A 14,475-nucleotide genomic window follows, 5' to 3' on the forward strand; every position below is an offset into this window, starting at 1 on the left:
ATTTTGTGTAACTTGGTGTGTCATTCTCTTGCCTGAACCTAAATGAAGTTCACTCATCTGTACAAGGATGATGAGTAAGCTGTGCCCTGCTTCCCTCCCAGGGTGGTGCCAATGAGATAATGGCTCTGGAAAATGTAAAGCATGGTCCCAAAGTGGGAAAAGGGTACAGCCAAGTTTTGAACCCAAGCGTTCTGGCTGCAAGATTTGTGCTCACTCCATGATGACAGGCTAATGTCATGCCAAGGGTTGCATTGCAGGCACAGGTCAGTGGTGATAGATATGGAGAATTTTGGGGGTGGTAGTAAGACTTTGTTAGGACTTTTGGTATCCTTCTTACGGATTTATGGAGAATGATATGGCTTTAAGGCAAGGGGTGAAAGTGGTAGATTATTGTGTGAACTAGTCTTTATTTTAGTCTAGCTCTGCTACTAGGGAGGAAGGGAAAAGGAAGGCAATAAATATTTTTATAGCACCTACTTTGCACCAGGCACTTTACATTTTACAAATATCATCTCATTTGATTTTCACAACAACCCCAGGAGGTAGGTGCTGTTATCATGCTCATTTCAAAGTTAAGAATAGTGAGGCAAATGGAGGTAATGTGTCTGAGATAAGTATCTGAGGTTGAATTTGAACTCAGGTCTTCCTGATTCCAGGATCAGAACTTTTTCTACTGTGCCACCTAGCCACCCTTAGCACTATATGTTCTTGCCTCTAAGATAAAAAGACTGGACTTGAGAATCTCAAGGTCCCTTCCAGTTCTGAGAACTTATGTTCCTTAGAACCTTAGTTCCATCTAGCTTTGATATTCTGTGTTCTAGGGTTCCTCCTACCTCTAACTTTCTTTGATCTATGATCTTTTAGCTCTGACATTCAATGTTCTCTGTTCTGAGATTCCTCTGAGCACTTACATTTTATGTTCTGAGGTACTTTCAGTTCTGACATTCTTTGTTCTATGATCTGAATTCCCTTCTGACATTCTACATTTTATGTTCCAAGATTCCTTCCATCTTTAAAACCATCCCATGTTCCACATTCTAAGTTCCCTTTGAACCATGATATTTTATGGTTTATTTTTTCTAGGATTCCTTTCAGTTCTGATACTCTATGTCCAATATTTTGAGGTCCAATTCAGCTCTACCATTCTTTGTTCCAAGGTCTAAGTTCCTTTTCATTCTTGACATTCTTTGCCTGATGTTTTGACATCTCTTTCAGTCATAGTAGTCTACAATATATATGGTCCTTTATGTTGTTATTATTATAAATAAACATCTAGATATTTTGGTGGTGTCAATATAGGAAGATGCTTGGGTGCAGCATTAGTTAGTTCTCAACTATAGAAAGAAGAACCAACCAGGACTAAGATTCCCTCTCTTCCCTGTTTGCTTTTGACTAGAGATGGAGTATAATACCATAGAGGGTGGTAGACAACTTGCAGAAGCTGGCAGTGTCCTATGTGAGACAGTGGGCACAGGGTGGTGGTGATCCTAGGGATGGGGTTTGACCAATGCCATTTATGAGATTCTAGAGGTCAGGGGCCATGCCTGCTTCTCAAACCCTACAGGGCCACCTTTGAAGGCTGATGCTGCTGTGCCCAGAGGAAGACTCAGTCATCACCATCTGCAGTGGATGGGCAGCTTCTTACCGGTTCTGAGGTGAGAACATGTAGAAGGACCAGTCTTCATGAGTCTTACACCATTCTGGCTTGTAGGGCTCCAACATCTTTTTCAGTCGGAAGCAATAGCTCTGAAAGAGAAAGACAATCAAAGGATCATGAGCTTTAGAGCTGGAGAGGATTTAATGACTATCTACCCCCAATCTCTTATTTGTCAGGCTGGGGTTATTGCCAGTCGTTCTGACCTATGCTTTGCCATTGGACTCTGATGACTCTTGAAGGAGAGAAGGAGGCTGATGACTTTGCCCAGCCCTGACTCACTTAAATCCAATTAACTTGCAATTTAAGACTTTGCCCTTTTCGATGTCATTGGTCCTCTTCAAGAATGAAGGATGAATAATTTGTTAGATGAGACCAAGACAGTATAAGGAATTTACTCAAAATTGCACACGAGGTAGCAAGTCTTTGGGTTTCAAATCTAGTACCATTCCCATCATACCATGTTCCCTTTCACAAAAACATTTGCTCTTGGGGATGAGAGGAAATGGGGCTCCTTTATCTGATCATGGATCACTAAACCTACCCTACCCAATATATAGGTCCCTATGTGCCCTCTCTTGGGGAGACCTTTAAGCAAGATAGTCTTCTTCTGAGTCCTTCAGAGGGATGATAGAGGTAGGACAACTGAGGATGTTCCTTCTTTACTAGTGAGAGTTAGCATGGTGTGGTGGAGAAAGCACCAGCCTAGGGGCTAGGAGACCTGGCTCTACCAACTTTACTGTAAATTTTGTGAGTGACCTTGAGAAAGTGCCTTCTCTGTGGTCTCATCTGTGAACTGAGGAGGTGAGTCCAGATGATCTCTGAGGCTCCTTGAACTCACACAAGCTATCACTTTAGTTCAGGCCCTTATGCCTCTCCCCTAGATCACTGTAGAAGTCCCCTAATTGGTCTCTTTACAGCAATCTCTCCTTGCTCTGGTCAGTGATAACATTAATACTAATCATGATGGCAGTAACTATCATTTAATTGTGTTTTAATGTTTGCAAAACATTTTTGCAAATATTAACTTATTTCACCCTCACAACAACCCTGGGAGGTAAGTGCTATTATTATCCTCATTTTACAGATGAGGAAACTGAGGCAGACAGAGAAGGTCAGTGACTTGCCCAGAGTCACATAGCTAGTAAGTATGTATGTGTGCAGCTGGATTTGGACTCAGGACTTCCTGACTCCAGGTCTAGCACTCGATCTGTTGGGACACATAGCCGCCTATCTTCCACATAGTTGTCAAAATCATTCTGCTTAAGAGCAGACCTGATTCAGTAATCTCCAGTAGGTCTGTTTTTTTTTTTCCAGGAAAAAAATGTAAACTCCTCTTGGCTTTTAAAAGCTTTTCACAACCTTGTTCCAATGTATTTTTTTTTAGCCTCAATTTACATTACTCCCAATTTTGTAGTCTGTAATCCAGCCAAACTGGCTTTCTCTCTGCACCCAACATGGTACTTCATTTTCGGACTTTGCATCTTCACACAAGCCATCTCCCCCACTCTCCAAGCGTGGAATACAGCCCCTCCCTGCTTCCTCCTTTCTTCCTTCATGACCTGGCTCAAGAGCTATCTTGTATTTGAAGCTTTTCTTGATCCCCTGCATTGGAGAGTCTTCCCTTTCAAATGACTTTGTATTGAACTGTTTTATTTATTTGTACTTCTTCTCTTTATATTAATTTGCAATATAGTTATGTCCCAAATAGTATGACTCATGAGTCCCCTGAAGTGGTTGTACATATATTTCAGTTCACATTATTCAAAGTTATAATTAAGGAAAATGGTAATCTGTTCCAGCCCATTGGATATATTGAGTCTTAATCTGAATAATGGGGGCAATGGATATAGCACTGGGCTTGTAATGAGAACGATTCATCTTTGTAAGTTCAAATCCAGCCTTAGACACTTATTATCTGTGTGACCCTATGCAAGTCACATAACCCTGTTTGCCTCAGTTTCTTCATCTGTAAAATGAGCTAGAGAAGGAATGGCAAACCACTCCTGTATCTTTGCCGAGAAAACTCCAAATGGAGTCACAGAGTTGGACACGACTGCACAACAACAATCTGAATGAGACCAATTGAGAAGATTTATTGTAGGTCCTCATTGGGGACTAACCATAGACTTACACCTGTACCTTCTGTCTCCCTGTTAGAATGTAAGGTGTTTGAGAGAAGGAATTGCTTCCATTTTTGTATCTGTGTTCCCTGTGCCCTGCAGAGTGTCTAACACATAGTAGGCACTTAACAATCACTTGATTGATTTGACTTTTAACATTACAGGGTTCCAAATGAGACAAGGGAGGGGAAAGTGTTCTAGAAACAATAATTATTATGATTATCAAAGCTAGTGTGAGACAATGGAAAAAGCATTGATGTTGGAGCAAAACGGCTCCAATTCTGGTTCTGAGATTTACTAGTTGTAGGACTTTAAGAAAGTCACGTAAACTCTCTGAGCTTCAGTTTTTTAATGACTAAAAAGGGAATAAATCGTAGTTGCACAAATGTCTCAATGAACAGTTTTGAGAAAAGTGCTTTGCAGATTGTAAAGTGCTGTGGACATGTGAATTACTGCTGTTCCTATCGTCCGTATCAGCATCAAGAGCACCAGCATTAGCATCATCCCTTCACTTCTCTGAGAGATTCAGAGACTTTAGGAGTGAAGGAGATACTCCCACCCCCCCACATCCATGTGACCTGATGAGTGACCCAACTCACATCATCCATATCATCATCATAGTCTGAAGGGTCCTCCTTGTGGCTGTCGATGCGTAGGAAGAACTCACTGGGCATGTGCACCATCTGTCCATTGCAGTCCTGGTACTCCAGGGGCAGCAGAGCAGTTGGGCGCGGGGGCAGCCTTTGGAGCCCCTCTCGCAGGTCCAACGTACTTTGGTAGTCCAGGGACTCGGCTCGGCGCAGTTGGGATGCCCTGCCTGCTGAGCCCTGTTTGGCATCATCCGACTCGTCATCTGTGCTGCCTTTGCCCTCCCCAGAGAGTAGCGACTCGCGCTCCCCACATTGGCTCTTCTTCTTTAAGCTGGGCGCCCGGCCCAGGCTGTTCCAGCTGGAGCGCCTGCTGCCCCATGTACTATTGGGGCCCCAGTTGGCACAGGGAGAGCTGCGTAGGCTGGACTGAGAGACAGTCAGGGAAGGACATGACATGAGGGAAAACAATAATAAGAAATCAATGACATATGAAGTCCTTTGTAGTTTGCAAAGAGATTTGGAGATCATAAATCTGTTCACAGTTTACAAAGCACCTTGCTATCTTCAAAAGGTTTAGGAATATAAGATCATAGGATTTAGGCACAGAAGAAGCCTAAGAGTTCATTTAGTCTAGGCGTTCTTCACTCTTTTAGTGTCCTGAAACCCGGTGGCAGTCTGGTGGAGCCTATGGACCCCTTCTCAGAATTATGTTTTTAAATTCATAAAATAAAGTACACAGAATTATAAAGAAAAGAGTTATATTAAAATAGTTTTCCCTGCTTCTCTTTAAAAAACAAGTCCATGCGCCCCGGATTAAGATCTAGTCTAATTTCTTTTCTTTATAGATAAGGAAATAGAGGATCATGGAGGTAAGGTGACTTGCCCAAAGCACTAAATAGTCAATAGTAGAACTGGAATCTAATTCAAGTTTTCTTAAAATGAATTCATCATTCTCTTAGCTACAATATAACTTGTTGCTTCCTTAAAAGTTGATAACATTCTTTATAATTTACAGAATGTTTTCCCATTCACTCTCTCATTAAATTCTCACAGCAGGATTTGAATCCAGGTCTTCTGAGAGAAGTAGAATAGGGAACATCATTTCTACTCATCGCAGGAGGGAAAGCTCAAGGTCACATAATGAATTAATGACAGGGATGGGTTTGAACCCAGGGCAGATCTCCCAGTCTAAGTTACCTTGAATACAAGAACATGAGAACATGTGATCCTTTGAGGTCAGGTATGACCTAGGATCTCAAGTTAGAAAAAGACACTGAAGAGTAATTTAGGGGTGGCCAGCGGAAAGAAGTGGGAATGCAACAGGATTATAGCTTCTGGGAGGAACTGAGAAATTTCAGGAGGAGGAGAAAAAGGAGAAGGATTTTACCTAATGGAAGGGCAAGACTGGAGCTGAACTATAAGAACATGAAGGAAAGGAAGAGGATAGAGGAGAAGAGAGGAGCAGGAAGGGAAGAAAGAATAGAAGGATAGGATCTCTAGATACTAGAATCAAGAGGAGATATAATGAAGGGAGGGAGGACTCAAGGGCAAGGAAGCTGGTAAGACACAATAAGATAAATTGGTAAGAGGCCACTAAGTGGATATGATTGCTAGAGGGCTGCCATATCCAAAGTCTGGAAGACCTGCATTAAAATCTGACCTCAGACACATCCTAACCATGTGAACTTGGGTAAGTCACCTAACCTTTGTCTGCCTTGGTTTCCTCACCTGTAAAATGGGAATAATGCTGTAAAGATAAAATGAAATAATGTGTTAAAGCACTTTGTGTATACTAATTACTTTTGGCAGCAGTAGTAGTAACAGAAGGGAAGGGAAGGTGAACATGACCAATAAAGTGTTAACAATGGTAAGGAGCTAAAAAAAGAGAGAAGGGAAAGTGATATCTCTGGGTTGAAGATCCTCTTTTGGCATGGCACAGTTTTATAAGATCATAGATTTGGAGGTAGAAGGTATCCTAGAAGCCATCTTGTCTAGCTTCCTCATTTTCAACATGAGGACACTGAGAGCTAGAAAGAGTAAGGAAATGACTCCTGGTCACATGGTTAGTGTCAGAGCTGAGATTGGAACCCAGTTCCTTGGACCCACTGAGGTCCAGAGAGATTAAGGAAATGACCCATGGTCATGTGATTAGTGTCAGAGCTGGGATTGGAACCCAGTTCCTTGGACCCACTGAGGTCCAGAGAGATTAAGGAAATGACCCATGGTCACATGGTTAGTGTCAGAGCTGAGATTGGAACCCAGTTCCTTGGACCCACTGAGGTCCAGAGAGATTAAGGAAATGACCCATGGTCATGTGATTAGTGTCAGAGCTGGGATTGGAACCCAGTTCCTTGGACCCACTGAGGTCCAGAGAGATTAAGGAAGTGACCCATGGTCACATGGTTAGTGTCAGAGCTGAGATTGGAACCCAGTTCCTTGGACCCACTGAGGTCCAGAGAGATTAAGGAAATGACCCATGGTCATGTGATTAGTGTCAGAGCTGGGATTGGAACCCAGTTCCTTGGACCTACTGTGGTCCAGAGAGATTAAGGAAATGACTCATGGTCACATGGTTAGTGTCAGAGCTAGGATTGGAACCCAGTTCTTTGAACCCACTGTGCCATGTAGTCTATCCCATTTGTCTCAGCAGCCTTCCAGGGGAGCAGCTAGCAAGGTCCACAAAGGGCTTCGGATCTCCTTTTTAAGCAAGTATCGAGAGCAGGATGAATTTTGCAATGACATGCAAAGAATATGTGATGCTTTTATTTCTGCCATGACCAAGTGCCTCTTATCTTTGCTCAAAGTATAGGCTGTTCTCCTTCATAGAATAAAGGTTAAAAAAAAGAGAGTTGAGGCACACCTCCCAATTCTCCAGTCTACCGAGGAGAACAGAGTATTCTTTAAAAACAAAACAAATAAAGAAAACAAATTAGAAGAAAAGCTTTTGTGTGAACACAAAAAAGACAAAGGATCTTAAGAGGCTGAGGGGAATCCTAATACTTGTCTGGAGTTTGGAGTCACAATGATAGAATATGATACAGAGAAGAAAGAGAAGAAAGAACATTGAATCCATGTAGCTCAGCAATACATATGAGTCTTTTCTTGAAGAGGAGGAAATTGCACCTTTTAAAGAGGAAGGAATTTCTTGTTAAGGAATGACATGTATCCACAGGATAAGTAATCATCCAGTAAGGGTCAGAGGAGGAAGAGATGAGGAGAAGCAGTTGGAGACTCTCTGTTGAGAGATGATGAGGCAGATATTTGTCAGCTTGACAATAATAATAAAAAAATTTCTCCCTACAGCATGTATCTTGAGCATGATGAGGAATTTCCTAAGCCTCATCATACCTGATGACTTCTACCTAAATCCGATGATTCACCTAGGCTCAAACTTACAGAATAAATATAGAGAACACTGTTGAAGATTATGAAGTCTTAAGAAAGAAGCCAAAGAGCTTCGAGACAGAGGAAAGAAGCCATCTACAGCTTGGAATGATACCATTAACACTTTCAGGAAAAGGGCTAGGAGAAAGGCCTGATCCTGGATAGATGCATGGAGAAAACAGTCGAAAGCATTTGCTATGTGTCAAGCATTGGAGGTTTAAAGAAAGCCAAGTTAACAAATATTAAGTGCCCACTATATGCCAGGCACTCTGCGGGCAGTCCTTGGCAAAAAAGGGCAAAAATGGTCCCTGTCCTCAAGGATCTCAGATTCTAAAGGGAGGGATAACATGCCCAAAATTTAACTTGCAAGACAGATATAATTCAAATGCAAGATAATCTCAGAGGAAAGGCACAGGTAGTGTTTTCCAAATGGAGACAGACTTGAGAAGAAAAAGGCATCTTGGGATTGACCATTTGGGATGTGAACAGCTGGTTAAAAGAATGGTCTTTAAGAGTGGGATTTGAAAACAAAAAAGAAAGGGATTTGGATTCCAGGAACATGGTTTAAAATATTTAAGGATGACAGGTTTATTGGCAGGGATCAAGTTCCCCTAATGAGGGCTTATAAGAATGACTTTTCTTCTTTAACAGCATGACTACTATGGAAATAGGTTTTATGTGACTGCACGTATATAAACTTTATCAAATTGCTTATTGTCTTAGAGAGGGAGGGAGAAATTTGGAACTCAAAATTTTATTTAAAAAATCAATATTAAAAATTGTCTTTGCATGTAATTGGAGAAAATAAAGTAGTGTATCAAAAAGAATGGCTTTGTTTGATGATTTGCAAAAGAGAGGGCAGAGGAGATTGCTTACATACTGTAGATCCTCTAGCCTAAATACTGTGGGGGGCAGTTGTGATGCAGGAGTAGCAAAGACAAGCCAGGAAATTTACAGGAGACAAAATTCAAAATAGGAGTCAACAGTAAATCCCAGGATATCATCTCCATTGATACAGAGAGTGGGGTAACAACAAGATGACATAGAGTCCTGGTACAAGGAGGCAAATTTGATCTCATCACTGAGGTCTGATGGGGCTACAATATAGCTCTGAAGGAATTTACTTCATTCAGAAGGAACAGGATAGGTCAAAGCAGGGAAGAAGTAGGATCCTGAGTGCCTGGCACAGCAATCTGTTGCAGTGTGGATGGGGGACTCCAGTTATCTGGATACCTGCTGCAACTTTCTCTATGTCCAATCGCAACAGCTAACAGTATCCTGACATGCTTTAATGATCATTTCATCCTTCTACAGATGTAGGAAGCAATGACAAAAACTTCCATTCTGGATCTGATTTTCACCAACAAGAAAGAATTGGTTGCTACAATGGAAATGATGGGAACCTTGGAGGAAAATAACCATGCCATCTTAGACTTTGTGAGTAGAAAAGGAGGAGAAAGTGGGACATAATCTGACTTGCCTCCTAGGTTTGGGCGGGGAGGCAGGAGTTGATTTCAAAGGATTCAGAGAAAAGAAAGGTAAAATGCCATGGCCCACAATTTTACAGGGGAAGCCAAATCCAGCAGATATGAGTGACTTCTAAAAATAAAATTCTGAAGACACAAAGAGAAACAATTCCTTTGAGGAAGAAAACAAGGCACTATCTATAGAGAGTGATGTAGATACAAAAGGATCTCCTCTACCAACATAAATTAGAAAAAAAAATGTGCAGAAGTAATGGGAGATAACAGAATGAATATAAAAATGACGCAGTTCTGTAAGGACAGTGATAAGTGATAAGGATAATACTGAAACTGAGAATGAGCTGAGGTTGACAAGGGGAAGTTAATGACAACAAGAAATGTTTCAAAAATTATACTGGGTGGGGAGGAGCAGCTAGATGGTAAAGTGGGTAGAACACTGATCTAGAGTCAGGAGGACCTCAGTTCAAATCTAGCCTCAGATGCCTACTAATTGTGTGACCCTGGGGAAGTCACTTAACCTTGACTACTGCCAAAAAATGAAGAAAAAAAAAACTATACTGGGGAAAAGAGGAACCATAAAGAATGAATGACAGAGTACTGGGCCCGGAGTTAGGAAGATTCCAGAATTCAAATCTGGTTTCAAACACTAGCTTCCCCTTCCCATCCAACAGTCCTCTATCCTTGTAAGGCATAGCTAGGTGTCTAGCCAGCAGCACCCATTAGTTGTCTATCTCCATGTCACCCATGGGAACAGGGAATGTCTAGGGCCTATGAGGGAGGAGAGAATTCTATCCCTCTTTGATGAGTTTATCACCAGTTTGCGATTTGTGACTAAGCAGACTGTCTGGGGGGTGGAACTTTACCTTCCACAAACATACCTTGTCCTCAGAGTCCAAGTTAACAACAGGGTTACAGGAGATTTGGAGGTCTTGAGCTATGAGCTGGTGTAGAGGTAAGATTAGGCTGGGTTAGGGTTCAATCTAAGGACAAGTTTAGGATTATGATTCCATCAAAAGGAGTAAGGTCTGGGGCAAGGTGAAGACAGAATTAGGGACAAGACCGAGGTTAGGAGTTTAACCAGGTTTGTCAGAAATAATCTTTTACGTTTAGAGCAATGGTTCTCAAAGCATGGTCTGGGGGTTCCTGGGGGTCCTTGAGACCCTTTCAAGGCATCCATGAGGCTAATTTTCATAATTTTCATAATTCATAATAATTTTTATAATAATACTAAGATGTCTTAATATCTAAAATGGTAACTATTAATAGATAAAACTCATATAAAATCTCTTTGGAGGCTACTCAATAATTGTTAAGAGCCTAAAGGAGTTTTGAGACCAAAAAGTTTGAGCACTGCTAACTTGGATCGCCTCCTCCCACCCCCAGTCCCTGTTTTTAACTTTCTCCCAGCATTCTATGCAGATGGTGTTTGTAATCCCATACAATATTCCCTCTTTAGTTTTCCAATGATTACTGGTGCACCTGGGCTGCACATTTCCTCTCCTCATGCAGTATACTGATGTGGTTTTGTCTGCCCTTTGTTCAGACCCACTGATGGTATTTAAAGCAGCCCAATATCCTTCTTGTAGTAGTGGTTAAGACTGAGACAAGATGTCCTAGGATCTGTGATTTCTCACAGAAAAGGGACAGTGGATAAATCAAGTACTTTGCAAGTGAAGCAGTTCTGCATAAGGCTTTATCAGAAGCCCAACATTGGCACTGGGCCTGTAGGCAGGAGAGAAGAGAGCGATGGGCACGTAGGCAGGAGAGAAGAGAGTCACCTACCATTGACTTCTGGTCGTAGTGTTGGGGGTCCACAGAGACACTGCTGCCTCTGCGTGAGTCCAGCAGGTTGGGGACAGAGTCCACATTGGGGGAGCTCTTGGGAGTCAGCATGGGTGTAGCTGCAGTTCGCATGATGAGAGGTGGAGGCAGGCTGCCACGACCCTCCAGATGCCCGTTGGGTGTCATTGCCAGTGAATACATCTTCATCTCTGTAGATGAGCAGGATGGTGAGAACAGGGTTATAGGCACTTCAGGGGTTATGCATGAATAGGGTCTTGGAAAGAATGATGAAGCAGTTAATGAAAACAGAGGAAGAGAACCATGCCCACTCCCTATTTCCTCTGAGTCACAGGCTGGTTCAGTTGGTAATGATAGTGTAGTGCAGTAGAAAGAGTGGTGGTCTCAGGGTTATACGAACATTGTCAGCTTTGAGTACTAACTCTGGTGTTGACCAGGGGTGGTCACATGTACTTAGAATTAGTCTTTTCGGTCATGTCTGACTCTTTGTGACTCTCTTTTTTGGGGAAGATTTCTTGGCAGAGATAATGGAGTGGTTTACCATTTTCTTCTCCAGTTTGTTTTACAGATGAGGAAACTGAGGCAAACACATTTAAGTGACTTGCCCAGGTCACATAGCTAGTATCTATCTCAGGCTAGATTTGAACTCAGGTCTTTCTGACTCATAGCCTGGTGCTTTATCCACTCTGCCACCTAGCTGTTCATGTACATAGATTGGCATCTATAAAAAGTCAAAGAGATGAAGAAGGCACCAGCAAGTGGGGAGATAAGAAATGGCTACAAGTACAAGGTATTGGTTGAGCAGAATTTTTAGAGAAACTAGGGACTCTGAAAATTGACAGAGAGGCCAGAGAGCATTCCAGGAATGGAGAAAGGGCCTGGAGTATTGTGTACAAGAAACAGGATGAAGGCCAGTGGACTGGGAAGAGGAATGTGTATAATAAGAGGTAGACTAAGGTTGGGAAGGTAGATCAGAGCCAGGTTGAGTACCACTGTGGTCTATCTAGGTATTGAATGATGGCTTGATCAGCCAAAGTCAGGGAAGGTGACAGTGCTAGATACATGTTGTACACGTACCACTCTTCCCCCCTACTGCTGATTTCACACAAGAAGTAAATCCAGCACAGAGTGTACATGTCAGTACATGGAAATGTTCTGGAAATGCCAGACCCTCTGGAAGATTCATAATTCTTTTTGGTGTTTCCTTGGGCACACTGTAACTAGTTTGGGGGATGCTTCCAGATGGGGCTCAGGGTGAAGAAATGCTATTTCCCCAGTAAGAACTGTAGGTGGACAGGCCTATGTTTGACTGCAAGAGGGGTATTTCAAACTAGAAAGGTCTCTGGGTGAACAATTTTTCTAGTTGAGGGAAGGAGAGGGAATTATTCTGATCCTAAGGATGGGGGTACAGCCTTGTACTTGGGTTAAGCTGATGGTGCCTGAAAGTGCATCAGAAGGGTCATTATTTGCTACTGAGCAGTAACTATGGAGCTGGGTCTGGACCAGATGCAACCAAATTTTTCAGTAGTGGGTCACACAATCTACCTATGAATAGTGCCACATGAATTCAATTATATAATCAAGGATAGGAATTTCTTTTCAATTTCTTTGATATATGGAACTCCAAGATGAGAAAACTCCTTCTATCAAGACAACAAGCACTAAAGCCTTAGAGTTTCCTAGAACACTGAATGGCTAAGTGACTGGTCCAGCCAGTAGGTGTCAGTGGCCCGGCTGAAGTCCAGGTCTTCCTGAATGCAACACCAGTTCTCTATTCATTTTATCTCCTTGCTTTGCTCTAATTAATCATAGGGAATAGGAGATAAGAATAGGGCATGGAATTTCATCAGTACATGGGATACTTGCGTAAGGAAACTCCTACCAACATGGTCAGCAACTTCTGTGCAACTCCTAACTAAGAGTGAACGCTGGACTAGCCCAACATCTCACGGGCAGTATGTGTCAGAAGCAAGTTAGCACTCAGATTTTTCTATCTTTGAGAATACCTCTACTGTGGAATTATGTGTCACTACCTCTCAATTAGGCATATTCACTTTTAATTAACATTGTAGAAGAAATAGCCCTGTTCTGGGGCCCAAAAGACCTACTCGACTGGAGTTTTGACTTTGGCCCTTATACTAGCTGTGTGCTAACTAATTGGGTCTCTGGTCATCAGCCCCATCTCCCCACCTTCAGAACCTTGAGCAACACCTCTGGGACATAAGACTCTGGTAGTCTTATCTTGTCCAAAATGAAATCTTTCTATCACTTTCTAGCCATCTGCACATCATACCCCCAAGCACATGCCCCCTTTTCTATTTTCCATTTTCTACTTTTCTCCAGGTATGGTCTTCTCCCCTATTAGAATATAAGCTCTTTGAGAGTGACTATTGGGGCAGCTAGGTGAAATAGTGAATTAGAGCACCTGCCCTGGAGTCAGGAAGACCTGAGTTCAAATCCAGCCTCAGACACTTGACACTTGCTAGCTGTATGTCCTTAGGCAAGTCACTTAACCTCAATTGCTTTGCCTTCACCCCTCCAAAAACAAAACAAAACAAAACAACAAAAGAAAGTGACTATTGTCCTTGCTGGTATTTGTAACCCCAGGGTTTAGTATAGTTCTTGGTACATGATAAACTCTCAATAAATTCTCTGACTGTTTATCTACACCTCTATAAAAGAAGTGGCCTGCACTCTGAGGTCAGGCAGACTTGCATTTGACCCCTGGACAATATGTTAGATGCCCTCAGTTAAGATAAAGCCAGGAAGAAGATGTATCAGGTCATTCTCCCAAGACATTCTATCAGTGATGGCTATTTGATGAGGTTTGGCCTAAAGGGGAGAGGTCAGTGAAAGTGACCTAGATGACTTGATCAGCTCCACTGTAATGATATCTCATTGGAAACAATCTTGGAGATGAGGAAAGCCCACCACTGGAGGCTCTGTCAAAAGGAATATAAATTTTGATCACTCACATAGATTCCCTCCCAGGTGGGTGCTCTGTTTAAAGGAATATAAATTTTGATCACTTATACTTCGCAAGATATCTTGGGGCTTGGGGACTAGATTTTTTCTACTTTCCTACTTATTTATTCAATCACCACCTCCACCCCCAAAACTGGGACAATTAACCCTTTTGTCTCATGTAGTTTTAATTTATAATTTCTTGAAATAGAGCTCTGGAAAACCAAGCTTTGATAAAGCCCATTGGAATTCAAATGGAGCTACTTGATTATGCCTTAAACTCAAGTCACTCTGGCTCTCACTGATTGGCCAATAATAGGTACCATTCCAAGCCTCACTTGTTCATTGTTTAGTTTTGATGGCTCAGAGTGAAAGTAAATATCAATTGTTTCTGTTCTGATCAGAAACTCTGAAAGTCTTCCCCTCCCAGATTGATTCTTTAGAGAAGGTAAACTAGGTCATCTTTTGCCTAGATT

The 14,475-nt window shown here is 42.0% G+C and overlaps 1 protein-coding gene across 7 annotated transcripts in view; it reads right to left on the reverse strand.

Annotated features, from left to right (window-relative positions):
* The window catches only part of CACNA1H (calcium voltage-gated channel subunit alpha1 H), a 416,735-nt gene that overhangs the window by 56,675 nt on the left and 345,585 nt on the right, over positions 1-14,475 (reverse strand). For 6 of the 7 annotated variants that reach the window (XM_072600754.1, XM_072600736.1, XM_072600726.1 and 3 more), the window contains 4 exons: positions 11,018-11,226; positions 10,114-10,176; positions 4,377-4,793; positions 1,646-1,746 (listed from right to left, as the gene is read on the reverse strand). In XM_072600754.1, coding sequence (XP_072456855.1) covers positions 1,646-1,746; positions 4,377-4,793; positions 10,114-10,176; positions 11,018-11,226 — 790 coding nt within the window. The remainder of the gene's footprint in view (positions 1-1,645; positions 1,747-4,376; positions 4,794-10,113; positions 10,177-11,017; positions 11,227-14,475) is intronic. The other variant, XM_072600744.1, reaches the window with a different exon arrangement.

Source organism: Notamacropus eugenii, chromosome 1 (genome assembly GCF_028372415.1).
Source record: "Notamacropus eugenii isolate mMacEug1 chromosome 1, mMacEug1.pri_v2, whole genome shotgun sequence".
NCBI lineage: Eukaryota > Metazoa > Chordata > Mammalia > Diprotodontia > Macropodidae > Notamacropus > Notamacropus eugenii.